Genomic DNA, 17438 nt, shown 5'->3' on the forward strand with positions numbered 1-17438 from the left:
ACAGTTTGGGTGTGTAGGAAAAATTACTTTCTTTAATGCAACTGAGAAGAAATTTGTGCTGGATGTACTCTTGGTCATTTAATAGCACTTTTATTTTCTCTTAGTGAGTCTACAGACTAAAGAACAAGTAAAGCTGGAAACTGCATTGCATATCTGTAAATCAATTAGAACACCTTTAAAACAAAAAAAGCGCAAAGTTGATCAGTAGATGTTGATTGTGGTAGTGTATTACACAACACTGAATCTTCCTCCATGGAAGGTGAGTGATGGCTATGGCTTGTATGTTTACACTGCCATAAGGGATTTGTCCATGTGAACTTTAACCTGCTCCTTTGAAAATTGCTCCCTTGATTTATGTGTTGAATCTGGCATGTGCATGACAGGATACAGGAACTAGATGAGAGAAATCATGGTTCCAAGGAAGATCTGATGAGTTTTCAGAGCTTCAAATAAGATAGATTGGCTGAGAAGTGTATCTGTCCGCCCTGTTATGAAGCAAAGATTAAAGAGAAGTGGTTTATGCTGTTTGAACAACCTGTGCTACTGGTCCAAAACCAAGAGCAGTAGACAGGCCTGAGTGAGACCGACAGAGACCTGAACAGGGGAACACTTCTGGGCTGGGTGACTGGAGGAAGTGCCATGTGTTGACTCTGCTTCTCTCCCTGTTCCTGGCAGTTCAGTCACCTGGCCGTCTGGGGAAGCATGCTGCTCTGGCTGGTGTTCTTCGGGGTGTACTCGGCCATCTGGCCCACGTTCCCCATCGCGCCGGACATGTTGGGGCAGGTCAGTACCAATGCCTGGCTCTGGGGACAGCGGCCCAGCACAGTGCCCTGCTGTCGCCAGCGCTGCTGCCTCCCGTTTCCTCAGCACTCACACAGTGCTTGCAAAGGAATTGCACTCTAGTGAGAGTGCTTGGACTTCATTTTAACCTTTTCTTAATCCCTGTATTCATTTAACTTAATCTCCTCATGAGATGTCTTTTGGACATCATACATGATTATATGCACTGTGGATACTATATGACAATTCCCAGTTCACTATGATGGCAGTGGGACTGGCTCTTTTATTGGTGTCTAGTCCTGGCAAGATTTTGTGTGTTTGACAAAATGCTGTGTTTGGTTTGGGGTTTTGTCTTGTCATGGGTTCATTCTTTTCCATATATTTTGCTTTCATATTGTTCCTTTTTTCCTTCACTCATTTAAAATAAACAGAATTTCCTTGAGAATAGGATGAGATGGTCAAAAACAGAAGGAGAGCTGATATGTTACTGGTTATAATACTGGAGGAATTTTGGATTTGTTCCTTCCATGTCAGCTGAGCTCCAGGTGGTGAAATTTTTCCTTCCATGTCATTATTTCAGCCCATGGTGAGATGATCAAATCGCAAGCCTGTCAAAATCACTCGAGAGTCTTGTGCATATTTAAAATAGGGGATTGCAATCAGCAATTGTAATGATTAAGGATTGAATAAAAAGTTATTCTTTTTATGGTAAAAAGTTATTCTGTAGAGGTGGAACTGCTTTCAGATTTAGCAGAAAAATGTATTTGGTAGTAAGTTTAGACTTCAATGCAAAGATGTGGTTTATTATACAGAAAGAAGAAAAGCTAGCTAATAACTTTAAGAAATCATATGCTTAGATTGCTACCCTTATGTACTAGAAAATGATAATAAAGAAGTCACGTGTTGGCAAGCTGATTAGATTTTTGAGATTACTCCTATGTCTGTATTCAACAAGAGCAGTCAGGTATGATTTTGTTGCTGTTCTGGCTTAATACATATTTTATTATCATGTTCTAAAACACTGAGGATAATGGAGGCTATAATACATTTTCATGGACAGCTTCTTACAGCCGAGAGTGACAGCTGACAGGCTGGGATCAGCAAATAAGTGACTGACAGACAAAGCCTCAGTCCTTTCATAGTATTTCATGGTGATCTTTGCATGTTTCACAGCACATACAGCATTGGTAGCTCTAATTCACATTTTCATATATTGGGCAGGAATTTGACTTGAGTATCGTGCAGAATCGAGAACAACTTGTCCTCCACAGCAGACTTTAGTGCTGCCATTAACATGTCAGCCTTCTAAAATGCAAACAATGTGATGAGCTGTTGCTTCACACATAAAGGGTCAGACTACTGGATTTAGCTTGCTGTTGCCTTTTTTTTTTCTGAAAGTGACTCTCTTATTTTTTATTGCAACGTAATTAAAATTCATGTTGTATTCATCATCAACATTTGCTCCAGCATATAAAACCACTAGTCTTGGAACAAAAGCTTCATATTAATAAGGCTTTGGTTTTTCTTGAGTATGTTTTTAGAAGGTGTTTGTATTTAACCTTTGGTTTTATGTTCTGATTTTCTGACACTATGACTCGAGAAGTGGTACTAATATCTTGCCAAGATGTAACAATCTATTGTCCTTTTTTTTAATGGAGAACACGTTTACCTTGACTGGTAGAGGGTCCAGTCCAGTACTTGTGGAGCTGTGTACCTGGATCAGTAATTACCAATCTAAAATGTCGTCAGGTCATCATTCTAGAAAGATGATTTTTGAATTCAGGCAGTCAGAAATAAGCTGTTTTATGGCTTTCAGTGTGTGCTAGAGGGGATCAGTATCATTCTACCAGTTTTCTTGTATTTTTGAGAGAAGGAGCAGCAGTTCAAAAATGTGGGGGTTTTTTCTTCTTTTTTCTCTTTTATAAAATCAAGGAAAGCTCCCAATGTAAAGGGAGCTTGTTTATCACTTGCATTAACTCCCACAAAGTCTCTTGAGTAATCAGTTGCTGTCATGAAACCAGCTCATGATGAAATTAGCTGGGACTGTATTAGGTTCTAGTCAGTCAAATGAGTTGCCTTGCTGCTTCCTAGACTTCAGCAATTTCTTTACTCTTGCTGTATTCTTTTGTTCATTTATAAGTAATCAAGGTGTCTTGAAAGCTTTGTTCTTGTTTCAGATCTTGCTAGTGTGTTTATCTTCAAATAAACTGAACTCCAGGATATTTTAGATCCTCATACTATGCAAATCTAATAGCACTTGAAGGGAGCTGATTTTAACTGTAATAGTCATCTAGCATTTGTGCCAGCCAGGACTTTGTGCCATCAGTAGAAGGCAGAGGAGGTGCAAAACATTTTATTCTGTCGATTAAGCAAATGTTGGCATGAAGCCTAGCAGACTTCTAAGTATGTGAGAAGATGCTTTGTTTCTGCTGGGGTTTGTTAAACTGTTTGCACTAAGTATTTCTTTCTCTTGCCCATAATATCTTGAGCATTTTCACAGGGAAAATAATACCATTTTTCCTCCTTGAGGGCAAAGAGAAGCAACTTACTTATTCTCTCTTGTCAGAGTCAACATATTTCTTCTGTTTCCACTACCATATTCATAATGGAATACGTGTGACATATTAAGACAAAGCTGTGATTAAAATCTCAATAGTCCCTAATAGAAATTTTCCAATAGTATGACATCTGCTACTTTGGAAACAAACTATGTCTGTTTTGGGGGAACTTTTTCAAACACACAATTTCTCTTTAATAGTATTAGAAATAATTATGTAAGAACAAGGAAACCCTCTGGTAGCTCTCTTGGCTCTTCTGAATATTTAAATTTTTTCAAGTGAAGTTTTTTTATATTTGCAGAGAACAGTGATGCTGAGAAAAGCTGGTGCCTTTTTTCTGTCTTGCCTTTGGAGCCAAGGTGCTTTAATGGGAACTGATTGCTTTTGAATGGTCACTTCCAGATGACAGTATTTTTGTACAATATATGAATCCTTTCCCACCTTTTGATAGTTATGACTTACCACCACAGGTTTTTGAAAGCAAGTGGATGTTTGTGTTTTTAAAAAGAGCTACCTAGTCTGATACTCACTAACTGGAAGAAGTGGTACAGAAATGTGCTGCTCTGAGGGTGTGAGTTCCTTTTTAATTATCGTGTCCCTGAACTTATGGGGCTTGTAGCTCATGACCCACTGGTATTTTGTTGATGAGCACATTAGCCACAGTCCTGCCCTCATGCAATCTTGGGTATTTTGTTTGTTTGCCTGGGGACAGAGATTTGGTGCCCTGAAGGGAACAGTGAGTGCTAACATTTGTGCTTATTTCTTACATATGTCGTGCACATGGTGCGAGAAATACGCTGCTCATGCTCTGTTCTTGTATTGATTTCTTCATTAGAATTGAAGCATACTTTAGATTCATGGGAATAATATTGCATTGTATGGGATTAAAGTCTATGTGCGGGTATTCCTACCCGCACACATGCCTAAATACCTGTAGCTGAAAGCATGTGTATGTGTACAAGAGGATGCTATGAAAGTGATCATGCTTTGAGTCTTGATCTACACATTATCTAAGATGAAGAAAAACAAGTATCTTCTTTCCCCACCTTGAGCTGAAGTTTTTAGGGTTTTAAGGGAGAGTAGGGTTGGCAGGAAAAGGGGTATTCCTATCATCCCTTTGAAGCATCTGCTGTTGTTGATGAAAGAACTACTACTTAGCTGTGATTTCTTTTTTCCAGATTATTTACCTTAATATGTGTTGTGTTTTGTGTCTGCCTCATTAGTTGTTGTTACCATTAAAGAAATATATTTAGGAAGATGAGTATCAGTCTCATTCTTTCTGCCTGAAGGAGAGGGGTTTTAATCTGGTTTTGAGAGAGACGTGTGCTGTGGTTACTTTAAAGTGCAGGTTAGTGTTTCTAATTTTTTAGACTTCTACTTTGTGCCGTATGTGGTCATGTTGCAAAACCAGGGTTTAAGAATCATCTTGATTTAGGACGTCATTAGGAGGCCCATCTCATCAAAATTTCATGGCTGGAGGTTTTGAAGTTGGAGCTGGTGCACTTCCCAGTTGCCTTTATACAACTGCATTTGAGAGAAGATTCATCGAATCACAGTCCAAATAATTTTGCCACCAGCATAGCTGAAACAACTCCATGTAAGAGCCATTTTCTTAGCTGTAATGGCAGGCATGCTTTTATTTCCTAGTGCTCTGCACATCCTTGACAGAAGATACTTATTTCTTTTCCAGTTAAACTGTCAAATTCTTGCTAGGTTATTTGTCTGCTTATGAAGACTTTTAAAGAAGCTGTGCATGAGCTTTACCTGGATTGAAGGTGCCTTTTAAAAGATCCCAGTAATGGAGATCTGTGGTTGATCCTGTGTAACGTGGCAGTAGCAGGACTTGCTTGTATTAATGATTTGTTAAGAAGACATCTATGCCTCTTTCAGCAAAGCTTCTCATTCTTCTGTGTGTATGCCATTAGCAAGATGGGCTTGCCTTGACTGTTGCACTATTGTTGGCTTTTGAGGGAGAGAGGTGATGTAGATAGGAGGGTGTGATGGACTCGGGTTGCACAGTTGGTTTTGTAGTTGGCCTTCAATCTGAAACTCTCTGAAATCTTGCTGATTGAGTTCTTACCAAAGCATGTGAGAAAACTTCATGGTTTTCAAGACTTGGAAACAACACGAAACAAGCCCCTAAAATCCTGGAGGCAAGATAATAATCATTGCAGTGTAATAAACAGGTTTCACATTACTGCCCATTCAAATCCACACTGCAAAGATGACAGCTTAATGTACATTTTCGTATTTTCCAGAATATTTTTGTCTTACTCTCTACGTTTGAATTGTTTTCCAGAGGTCTTGGTGGCTGTTCTTTCTGGCTGCTCATATTTCCACAGTTTGGTGCTAGTTAGAAAACTGGCTGTTCTGATTGTGGTTTGTTTGTCTGCAATCAGTTGCACATTACATTGTGGTGTCAACGTTTTGGTTGGGGAAAATGCTTCATCCAGCTGTTATGCGCAGATCAGACTTCGCCTGCAGATTGAGGTCCTTAATGCCTGCTGGTCATGTTTGTTTTTATTATTATGCACAGAGGTCTCTGTGGCATTTGATGTGGTTTTGGAACGTTTTCTGCAGTTTTGGACTAGTCTCTGAGCAGACAAATTAGACTAACGAAGCATGCATATATTTTTAAGCATCTGTTGAAGGAGTGGATTTGTTGTTTTTATGAGCCACACATGGCTTTCAGAAATTAATCTCTCACTTCTAGATCTCTGGCATTGTGTTGTACTATGTCATACACCATAAAGATGAAAAAATTGAGATAAATGAATATTTTTATAAGTCCTGCATGTGAAACTAATAGATTAAGCATGCTTATTTTCTGCAAGTAAAACATGCCCCCCAAAACATGCCCCTTTACCTATTTGGCAACTTTGACAGAAACCTGTTCTAAATATTTCTAAAAGATGTCCCAGACTTAATTTCTCCTCAGGAAATATTTTACAAAGGCTTTAAAGCAGGACTGTATATGCAGCTGTGCCCAGCACTGTGCTGGCATTTCCTATATAGAGACATGTGAAAATAGCATTAAGCCAGAAGCATAAATACTCATTCAGGTTTGGGAACTGGCAGTGCAGAGCGAGGCGGTCAGCTGGCTTCAAACTTCTCTAAAGTTTTCATGTGCTCACCTTCACTTCTTGATTCCTGCTCTGCAGAAGAACTGTTGCTAGCAGGTGAGTGTGTTAGATGGGAAGTGATAGGAAAGGGAGTGGTTGTGGATGGTTACCTACAGGTTGTATAGATGGTGTAGATGTGTAAGCTGGTTTTTCTTCAGTGTTGGGGTATAACCTGGGACACTAGGCACACTGTCTGGGCAATGTCAGTTTGGAGATCAGGTAGCCTTAACAAGTGTAGATGCTGCTCAGTAGCTTAAATAAAAATACAGAGCATTTACACTTCTGTGTAATTGGCCCATTAGGCAGATTTATTGGCTTTGGAATGGGGAAGAGCAGTGCCCAGGAACAAGCTCCTTCACTCAGGATGGATTTACCATTCTATAGTAATGGACTGTGCTTCAGAAATCCCTTTTTTTTTTTTTTTCAATTTCGAGGTCAGTGTTGCTTCATGTCCATCAAAATTTTTCCAAATAGCTTTATTCATATATTTAGAAGTAGCAAAGCCTTGTTGCGAGTTTGTGGAAAGATGTTTGGAAGATATCCTGTTCCGTATTTTCTCAATTAGAAACAGCTGGGTTTTAAATATACAAGAGCAGCTACTGTATTGCTGTATTGTACCAGAGGCAGTGTGTACTAATACTCATGTCTACAGAAAAAGTCTGTGTTTTGAGCCTTGTTGACAATCAAGGACAAACTAAGAACGTATGACTTGCCATACTGGATCAGAGCATTCCTGATGTAGGCTGTGTTCTGCATTAGAAGCTTAAGGAGGAAAACCAAGCCGCTCTGCAGTGTGGTTTTGTCATGTATGACAAGCGTTTGTGTGCATCTCAGTAAAAGAAAAAGCTGTTCTTCTGTTGGATAAGTGGAAAGTAGCCAAGCAGATTTTATGCCTCTTGTGAAGCAGCACTTGGCCTCTGCGGCATCTTTTGCAGATGGAGTTTGTAGGTTAGCAGTGTCTTGCGCAGGCTGGGCTGGGGCAGTGCAGGGAGGTGTGGGTGTGCCTCTTCATGCAGTCAGTGCTGAGCACTGCTCTGCGAGCTTGCCAGGTGTGCAAACCGGACGCATTTCCAGGTGCTGTGAAGGCATCAAGCAGTATCCCTTTCCTATGTGGATGTTGTTGCCTGAACAATCTGGCATGATGAAGAAGGCCATGACAAAGAGGATGTGAAAGCAGACTGGCATGCTGCCATTCCTATAATCGATAGGATAGAAATGAAGGACGGTGGCAGGGTAATTGTGTACGTAAGATGGTTTTTAAAAGAGTGTTTAAACTCCCAGCAATGAAGCTGTGACTCCTTTAGAAAGTAAGAGGAGCAGCAGATGGGATCTATTCCAGAGGGCACGAGGTGACTGTCTGTGAGTTGGAATTAGTGGTTTTATGGCTTGCTTTGGTCACACTTAAGTCACTTTGTTTTCTGATTAATGCAGGGAAGCCCAGATAGCAGATATTTGGGGGTTGGTTGGGATGTTGTTTTTACCTTTGTTCCTTGGGCACAGAAGGGTCTTGTTATGTTTTTATTTGAATTTACATAATATAAAGGGGTTTGTTTGTGGAAGATTTTTTGGTTTATTTAGCTGAATTTGTGCTCCATGCCACTGTTTCTTTCCTTCACTAGTGGATTTCATTTTTGTAAGAGACAAGCATAACTATTTCGCATGGGAAAATATTTTCAGATCAATTTGAAACATACCTTTATTCCTTTTCCGCCCTAAAGTATATGTTTCATGAGATCATTTTTTCCCCCCAATTGTGTTATGCCAGAATTTGATCCAAAAAGCCCTGAGGAGTAGAAATGATCTCTCTTATATTGTTCTAAGGCAAGCATAGGTACACAGGCTTTAGTAGTGAGGCTGGAAGGAGTACAGCCCTTCCAAGTGCCCTGGCTGCTGCTCTGGATCAGCTGGAACAGCCTGGCCCCCATCGCTTTCCTGTTAACTCAAGAGTTGACAGCAGTGATGGTGTCTTGTGCTGTTTATTGGCAGCTGTAGCAGGCAAAAAGCAATTGAACACAGCCACTTCTCAGAGTGCCTTTGGGCTTTTGAGTCTGTCCAGGAAGTCAAACTGCACCCATTTGGCTTGTAGAGTGTAATTTCTCATTTGGGTATCTGCAGCACTTGAGCTGGTGTTCTTATACCAGTACTCTTGCCAGAAGGTAAAGGAAGGAGACTGTCTCCGGAGAGCTTTGTTTTCTTTAGATTAGTATGTGATTCAGTAGGATTGATAGGAGAAAAGGACAGAAGGATACAGGTGCTGTCCATAACATAATGCCTGAAGTGTGGAGGGGTTGCTTATGGTTACATGTACCACCACCAGTCTCTGTAGCATAAAACACAGCAAGGGTACCTTTCAGTGGGTTGATACTGGAAAGCAAGTTTCTTTCACAATTAAGAACTGCAGCCTCTTGTTGAGCATCTTGCAGAGCTACATCTTGCAGCTCTGGACACATCTCCCTTTTCTAAGATGTGGCTGAAGGCAATTTCATGCTTATGGTAGAGTCAGCAAGCCAGTGCAGAGAAACCTTGGACAGTAGTGTTGTCACACGCAAAAGAGGATAAGCAAGTATAAACATTCTCTCTCTTTACCATGGAGTGCTTTATGACGGATGCTGGGTGAGGAGAAGGAAGGATTCCGTACAGTGCCTGAAATGTAGACTAGAAGTTAGACCCGACATGTTTTTTTTGTTTTCAATAAATTATCCCAAATTCAAGGTGTCAAACAGCATTTCTCTTCAAGTCCTACTTAGCACTTCTTACCCTGTTCAGTATCTCGGAGCTGGCAGTTCCTTTCAAAAGAAGTGAGCTAGAATAATATTATATGCAAACTTACTTTCATCATCTCATTCTCATTTGGATTGAAATGGTTTATATCTCCTTTTAGAAGATTTCTGAGAAAGAAAAGGATGAACACCTACCAGCCATCAGCTTCTCCTGTAAAAGGGTGTGAGCTGCACTCAGTACTGAGCAAAGGACGTGTTGAGGGAGCGAGAGTTTCCACACCGTACTCAATTCATTGCTTGCCATGGGTGCTTGAATGGGTGTACAAAACGTGTGAGTGACTCAAAGAGATGGATTCTATGGTTGTCAGAGTGTAATTTTATACTTTACAAAAAATGGCTGTCACCTTTGCAAGGACCTCTTTTGTGCAATGTTTTGGAGTAGGCATCTGTTCTAGTAAATATCTACAGGGTTTTCTTTTGGCACTTCTTCATTAGTACTCTGGTTCCAGTATCTATCTAAGCTGTTGCTTGTAGCATGTTATCCAGCAGTCTGTGTACATTCATTTAGAACCACCATTATTTGGCATTTTATTTTCAGATATAGAATACTTCTTGTTGTGGAGTTTTGAAAGAATTTGTAAGAAAGATACCGAAAGGGATGTTTTTAGGCTATTTCTATTTCAGAGAAGCATTAAAAGTAATTACTTCAAGCTTTGCTTCAACAGAAGCTGCATTCAGGGAAAACCCTTCCCAATTCAAATGAAGTTTGTCCACTCTGAAACAGAAATCAGGAATTTCTTTGATAATGTCACACATTGTGCTTTTGTAAAATTGGATATCAATATAAAAAGAAATTTTAAAACATGGAGGGAGGGAGAAGTGAGTGTATGGAATAACCAGACAGGTATCTGGTGGGGAGCAGAACAACTGAAAATAAGGCTCTGTCAATCAGGTGCCTATAAAAAGTGCTGTTATTTGGGGCTTGGCAAAATCTCATTTAGCTGATATGTCTCAGCATTACTGTTCATTTGGAATGTACGTGAAGAGCAGTTAAACTCTTGAATCACTGGCATCCTCACACAGACCAAAACATGTATGAAAGGTAGCCATAAAATCCAAAATGTTTTCCAAAGACCCAATAAAAGTTTAGTGACAAGTGTATTTGATTTCAGCTGTGTGTAAGGAAGAAAATGTTAATGAGGAGCATGGAATTATATGGAAAAGTTGGAAATAGCCAGAGAGGGACTGAGAGGGAGCTTTTAACTAAAATTACTGAATTTAGAGTTGGAACTGTGAAGAGTAGGTGTGGTCTGGTCTCCTGATGTTAAAAGAAAAATAAGTGTCTGTCAGCTTTTTCTATGCAAGCTAGCAGAATTGTTTAAAGCCATGTATAGTCTGCATCAGCTTCTAGTGAAAGTGGCCTGCAAGGACTCAAGTTTAGCTGAGTGCTGTCACAGGCAAGACAAAGTAAATGACAGCCTCTAGTGGATCTGAATATTTCAGGACCAGAGAGATTAACGCTCCTCCTCTAATTATTCTCATTTGCATTCTCCCACTGCAGCCTTATGTTCCCTAGGTCTCGACTTCTCATCCCTGCAGGGACGTCACTGCTGGCCTGGAAAAGCTGGGTTGGTTCCTGCTGTGGCACTACAGTGTTGACCACCTGCAAGTGTTACTGGTGGAGGTCCCTGGCCACAACCCAGCATTCGTATTTATGTATGTCCCTGTTCTCTGGGATCTTCTGCCACTTCCAGGATCTTTCCTGCAGCTAACATTTTCAACTTCCTCTTTCCAGAAATTCTGCCCTGTATTTTTCTTAAGATAGTCACTTCTTTTCATGGACTCTTCTTTGTGGCATAGAACACCAAATACCTGATTTTCCTCATATAAATAGTCTATATGCAGAAGCACAGCATCATGATCTGCCTTGTGATTGGGGGTAGCATTTCCTATTTCTTAGTTAGGGAATTCAGGACATACCACTTCTGTTTAGTTCAAATATTACCAAAATTTGCAATCTGTGCCAGTTGCAGCTAGAGCAGGCTTCTGCTTGATTGTTCAAAATTTCAGTTTTGCATATTGAAAGATGTACACATACCCTCCCCCAGTTCTTTGCTGCCTTGAAGCTTTAATAGAATCATAAAACCATTAAGTTTGGAAAAGACCTCTAAGATCGTCGAGTCCAACCATTAATTACCCAGCACTGCCAAGTGTCCCCAAGTGCACATCTGCATGTCTTTTAAATACCTTCAGGCATGGTGACTCCACCACTTCCCTGGGCAGCATGTTCCAATGCCTGACAACCCTTTCAGTGAAAAAACTTGTCCTAATGTTCAATCTAAAACTCCCATAGCACAACTTGAGGCTGTTTCCTCTTGTTCTTACTACCACTTTTTACCTGGGGCAAGACACTGACCCTCACCTGGCTATAACCTCCTTTCAGGTGGCTGTAGAGAGCAATAAGGTCCCCCCTGAGCCTCCTTTTCTCCAGGCTAAACACCCCCAGCTCCCTCAGCTGCTCCTCACAGGACTTGTGCTCCAGACCCTTCCCCAGCTCCGTTGCCCTTCTCTGGACACACTCCAGCCCCTCAGTGTATTCCTGGCAGTGCGGGGCCCAGAACTGACCACAGGATTGGAGGTGTGGCCTCAGCAGTGCCGAGTACAGGGGCACGGTCACTGCCCTGGTCCTGCTGGCCACACCATTGCTGATCCAGGCCAGGATGCCATTGGCCTTCTTGGCCACCTGGGCACACTCTGGCTCATGTTCAGACAGTTACTGACCAGCACTCCCAGGTCCTTTTCTGCTGGGCAGCTTTTCAGCCACTGCCCTCAGCCTGTAGCTGTGGTTGGTGTGACCCAAGTGCAGGATCCAGCACTTGGCCTTGATGAACCTCATGTAATTGGTCTCAGCCCATGGATCCATCCTGTCCAGGTCCCTCTGTAGAGTCTTTCTGCCCTCCAGCTGATCAACAATCCCACTCAACTTGGTGTCATCTGCAAACTGGCTGAGGGTGTGCTTGATGCCCTCTTCCAGATTGACGAAAAGATACTGAACTCGATTGGCCCCAGTACTGAACCCTGGGGAACGCAACTGCTGACCAGCCACCAGTGGATTTAACTCCATTCCCCACCACTTTCTTGGCCCAGCCATCCAGCCAGATCTTTACCCAGGGAGCAGTGCACCCATCCAAGCCATGTGTAGACAGTTTCTCCAGGAGAATGGTGTGGAAATTATTGTCAAAGGCTTTACTGAAGTCCGGGCAGACAAGGTCCACAACCTTTCCTTCATCCACTACACAGGTCAGCTGGACTGTTTCCTCTCTTCTGTATTGTATTTCCAGTAGGCATCTGGTAAGTTGAACTCCCCCACAAGAACAAGGGCCAATGATCATTAGATTTCTCCCAGCTTCTTATGGAATATTTTGTCTACCTCTTTATCTTGGTTGGGCACTCTATAATAGACTCCCACCAGAATATTTGCCTTGTTGACCTTTCCCCTAATTCTTACACATAAACCCTCAACCCTGTCATCACCGTCATCAAGCTCTAGATATTCATAAGGCTCTCTAACATACAAGGTTACCCCACCACCTGTCCTTCCTTGCACATCCCATCTGAAGAGGTTTTAACCATTGCAGCACTCCAGTTGGGTGAGTCGTCCCACCACGTTCCCATTAATGCGTCATTAGCTTTCCTACTATGCAGTGGTTTCCAGCTCCTCCTCTTTGTTGCCCATGCTGTGGACATTGGAGTAGATGTACTTCTGTTGGACTAATGATCCTGCTAGCTTTTTGGGGCAGAAGCCCTAATTCCTATGTGACCATTCTCAGGAGCTTCCATGGTTTCTAACTCATCAGTAACGCTTGCGTCTTTGCTGCTGCATGGACCTCCATCCCCTACCTCCACTGAGACATCAGACCAAAGAATTTCAGTAGCACAGCATCCCTTAAACTTTGGCGTGCCACCCCCAGGCTTACATCTAGTGAGCATGGTTTTATCCCTTTCACCCTTCAGATCTAGTTTGAAGCTCTTTCAATGACATCTGCTAATTCTGGTGCAAAGATCCTTTTCCCCCTGTGAGACAGTTGGATCCCGTCTGTTGCCAGCCACGTTCTTGTGAATGTTGCTGATTAAGTGCTGATGTAGCAAATGTATGTATCACTAAAGATTTTATTCATTGTCTCTAACACTCTTCCAACAGAAGTATATGGCTTTTGTTCTAAGCCTTTCAAGCCTCACGTGTTGCAGTGTGTGAGAGATACATTCTATATAGGGTAATAATATAGGGGAAAACAGACTTCAGTAGTCACATGGATGTGAATGTTTGGACAAACATTTTTGGGCTCTGCCACAATACATTGGGAACACTGCTTTGGTCTGGTTAGCAGCATAACAGAAGCTTCCTGTGTGTGATGTGTCCATACAGTGCCTACAGGGCTTGTTGATGGTGGGACCCCTTATGCTGTGGGTGCAGAATTTCAGATTTCTGAGGATTGAAGTGGGCTGGAGACACCTGTAGAAATGGCTTACTAAATACAGTGTGTGAACATTAATGACTGTAGATATGTTGTAACATCAGCTGCTCTCATCTGTTGCATCAGAGCTCTTTGCAAGGCTGGGACTTTGAGTGATTAAATGCTGAAGTCTCTTGCTAAACTGACAAACTTGCATTGAACAGAGCAAATAAGTTCAATTTAACCTTCTGGATACTCATTAAGGGGATCCTGGGCTTTCCATAAACTAGACTGTAAGCAGGTGTGTACAAATTCGTCAGCTTGAATGCATCTGCAATTACTTTTTTACACCAGAATCACTTTAGATACTGCTTTAAGACAGACTATGAGAGGGGTTGTGTGAGAGAAAGAAATGTCAAGAGGGGCAAAGAGAAACAAGAGCTTTGGAGGACATTGCCTGAGTTATATTATGCTCATTAATTCAATTTGAGGCAGGAATGTGTGTAAATAAACCCTGGCAGCTGCTGCAGCTCTCATTTCTGCTCTTTGAGAAATTGCAGGCAGACAGCTCTGCAGCCAGAAGAAAGAACAATCTAAGATTTACTGAGAAGACGTAATCGTAATCACTTCAAGCAGACTTGAAGAGTGTGGAGTTTCAGACATGCAGATTTGGAGGTAAAATTAGTGCAGACAAAAACTAAGTCATTGGAAAACCATGGGGCTTACCTAATTCTCCTGGGTTAATGGCATTATTCATGTTCCAAATATTCAGCCTCAAAATGGAGCAGGAGAACTGTAGCTTTGGTGTCTTCAGAGTAACCTGAGTCTGGATATTCACAAGCAATTGTCTGCAGGTAGTGTAGCTGTGCTATGTACTGAAAGTCAGATATGCTGACCACATTAAGTGAACTGGCTTGTGTCCCAAGGAGTTTAGTCTTTGGTGCTCTTGCTGATACTGGATCCCCACGAGTGCCTGAAGAGCATTCCCATCACTTCACATGGTCCGAGAATGTGCGCTCCCCCTGCTTCCCTGCCAAAATACTCAGAGGACAGATCCCTCAATGGGTGCTGCAGAGCTCAGGATGGGGAGAGGGACAGTTCTGCAACAGTTAAAAAGCAATGCTGGATTTTCAGATCAGTGGATTTTTCAGCTGTGTTTTTTTTGAGTAGTAGTAGTTGCTATTGGTCTGAAACTGATTTGAATATGAGCTTGATATATCAGCTACATTTCAAAAAATTCTAAAAAAGCAAAAAAACACCAAACAAACAATGTGAACAGTCCATGACCAAAGGAGAATCCTTGGTTTTGCTGGCATTAATCTAGAATTTTAAAGAACAATGTCACCTAAAGCCAAAATGGTTTTAAAGGCACCCAGATGAATGCTTCAATAACAGTATTAGAGGTAACTATTAATTGATTATATTTTACCAGACACTTAAAATCTGACAGTTACTTTATTGATCTATGAAAAAGCAAGATTTTTTCCTCAAATGGAAACTAGCTTTTTTTAGGCCTTTTTTTAATCTCAGTTTCATTGTCCTCAAATATTTGCATATCAAAAAATTTAATTTTGTTAAAAGTGTGCTGACAAGGGAGTTTGTATGAAAATGAGGTCTAGTAAGGTCAGAACTATAGAGCAAAAGCTGCAAATGGAAGAACTTGACCTTAGCAATAATAATAATAAGAATGCTTAGTATTTGAATGTTCATTGGGGTTTAGAATAGCTGCTTTACTTTGCACATTAGATAAATTAGTGCAAACAAAGGTGTCAATGTATTTAACTGTAACTTTTGTCATTTAACAAAATTTGTCAATAACATTTTCCAATTATGTTTCCTAAATAGCACTTTGAAATATTTATGTACTCTGACTTTACCACTGTCTTTTTCTGTAGTACAGGCACCTATGTATGGCAGATGATAAGCGAGGAGGCATCCAGGGAGTGTCACAAATAATCAGATTAACTATTTGGATTTTGAACTGGCAGCTATTTTGTTAAATAGCTATGTCTCTAGCAGATGCAGAGCTACTTGCTATACATTGACTGACATTGTAAGGTTTTCTTACTACTCTTCAAGGAAATCCATGAACAGACCAGAGGTTTTGTGCCTTTGAATTTGGAGTACTGATGGACATTTGGAAATACAGGTCACAAAAACAGGGAACTGGAAAAAGGCAGCCAAACAGTCAAGCAAGGATAGGCCCCGTCACACATAACGCTGGCATTAATTCTGTTGAAAGTGGCAGCATGCAGAAGTTTACTGATCTTTCAGGTAGTTTCATTATAAGCTTGTCATAAATCTGTTTCTTTTACAGTGGAAAGTATCTGCTTGAGAAGTGGTGGTCAAAACTCAGGGAAAACTGCTGAGACACTCAGTATGTTGTTTTATGCTCCCCTCTATTTTAAGCTATTGTTTACATCCAGTGTTGTTATTGCCCCTTTCAGCCCAGCTCACCCTTGACACTGCTAGCTTCAAACATCATCTAAAGTGTGATTTAGCAATAGAAGAGCAGCAAGATCTGCTCACACCTGCTGTCTTTCAATAGCTGCCTCTGGGTCAGTAGCCTCTGGCTGGCTTTGCCATTCTTGAGAAACTTGAATTTTAATCTTTTTCTCCTGTCAAGAGCAGCATAAGGAACACTCTTTCATCAGTTTCAGTACAGTGAATCTGAACACACATGTCCAAGTCCCCTGGAAGTCTCTGCTTGCTGCTAGTTTTGGCTGGAATAAAACCAGTTGTGATTTGTATTCTCCCTCTTGTGGGCTTCTCTGCTGATATACAGAGAGGCATCCAGTGTTTAAAATCTGCACACAGCACAGCCTCACTGGCATGGTTGTTTTCTTCCTGCTTCTTTACCCACTGCTGCCCAGCACCGTGTGTATCCCCACACCGGTACACCGGGGTGCAGCCGCAATCGTTTCAGGTCACCATGGTTGTTGTCTTGCACCACGTTTTGTGTACATTTGGATGCACACAGCACTTAAAACTTAATTTCTACTAATACGCCTGCATCGGTTTGTAGGTAGGATTTTCTCTTTGTTTCTCTCATGTCCAGGATTTACACTGTTTTCTCTCTTGCTGCTCAGAGACACAGGAGGAGCAGCTTTTGCAGTGTCAAGTTTGACTCCTCCCTGGCTGGCTCCTTGCAGGGCCCTCGAGCTGTGCAGGGCTGGCAGCCGCAGTCCTGCTTCCCACTTGCTCCCTGGGCCCCTCGCACCTGTTCGGTGAACCACCTCCAGGAACGTCCCATCCAGTGGAAGCTGCTCCTTTGCCCCAGACTGTGCAGTGCATATTTCAGTAGGGCTTCAAAAGAGCAGAAAGGACTTGAGGGAGAAATTTTGCGAGCCGTCCAGCAGTCACAGCAGGGCATGGAAGGGCATTTTCCAAAATTAATTAGTGTTGCTGTGGCTAAAAACTTACTGGAGCCCAGGTACAGCTTTGAGTGCTAACACTGCAGGGAATGCCCTGAAGAGTCATTTCAGCGAGTTCTTTGCTTCATATTTGATTCCTTCCTTTTTCCTTTTTCTTCCGGTGGGACTTAACTAGGACAGGAATCACAGCCCGGCTGAAACAGAATTTATCACAGTAGGATACATTACTGAGGTAGAGCTCTTTCTCCCTGCTTAGCTACTGCTGGCCGTTTGTGTAATCTGTTAAACAGTTTGGAAAGTTTTAAACTTTGTGCCAGAACTCTGCTATGAAACATAAAAAAAAATCTAGTGCTGTCTTAAACTGAAAAATCAATTGGATAGTCTCAAATGTGGCTGCACTGCTGTGCTTTGGTCATCATGGTGACATGCA

At 41.6% G+C, this 17438-nt stretch overlaps 1 protein-coding gene across 4 annotated transcripts in view; it reads left to right on the plus strand.

The window, feature by feature from the left end:
* ATP8A2 (ATPase phospholipid transporting 8A2) overlaps nt 1-17438 on the plus strand; it is a 295003-nt gene that overhangs the window by 193340 nt on the left and 84225 nt on the right. For 3 of the 4 annotated variants that reach the window (XM_017731391.1, XM_017731389.1, XM_008631468.2), the window contains one exon: nt 676-783. The exons of the other annotated variant lie outside the window; for it this stretch is intronic. In XM_017731391.1, coding sequence (XP_017586880.1) covers nt 676-783 — 108 coding nt within the window. The remainder of the gene's footprint in view (nt 1-675; nt 784-17438) is intronic. 4 annotated transcript variants of the gene reach the window in all.

Source organism: Corvus brachyrhynchos, unplaced genomic scaffold, assembly GCF_000691975.1.
Source record: "Corvus brachyrhynchos isolate BGI_N302 unplaced genomic scaffold, ASM69197v1 scaffold103, whole genome shotgun sequence".
NCBI lineage: Eukaryota > Metazoa > Chordata > Aves > Passeriformes > Corvidae > Corvus > Corvus brachyrhynchos.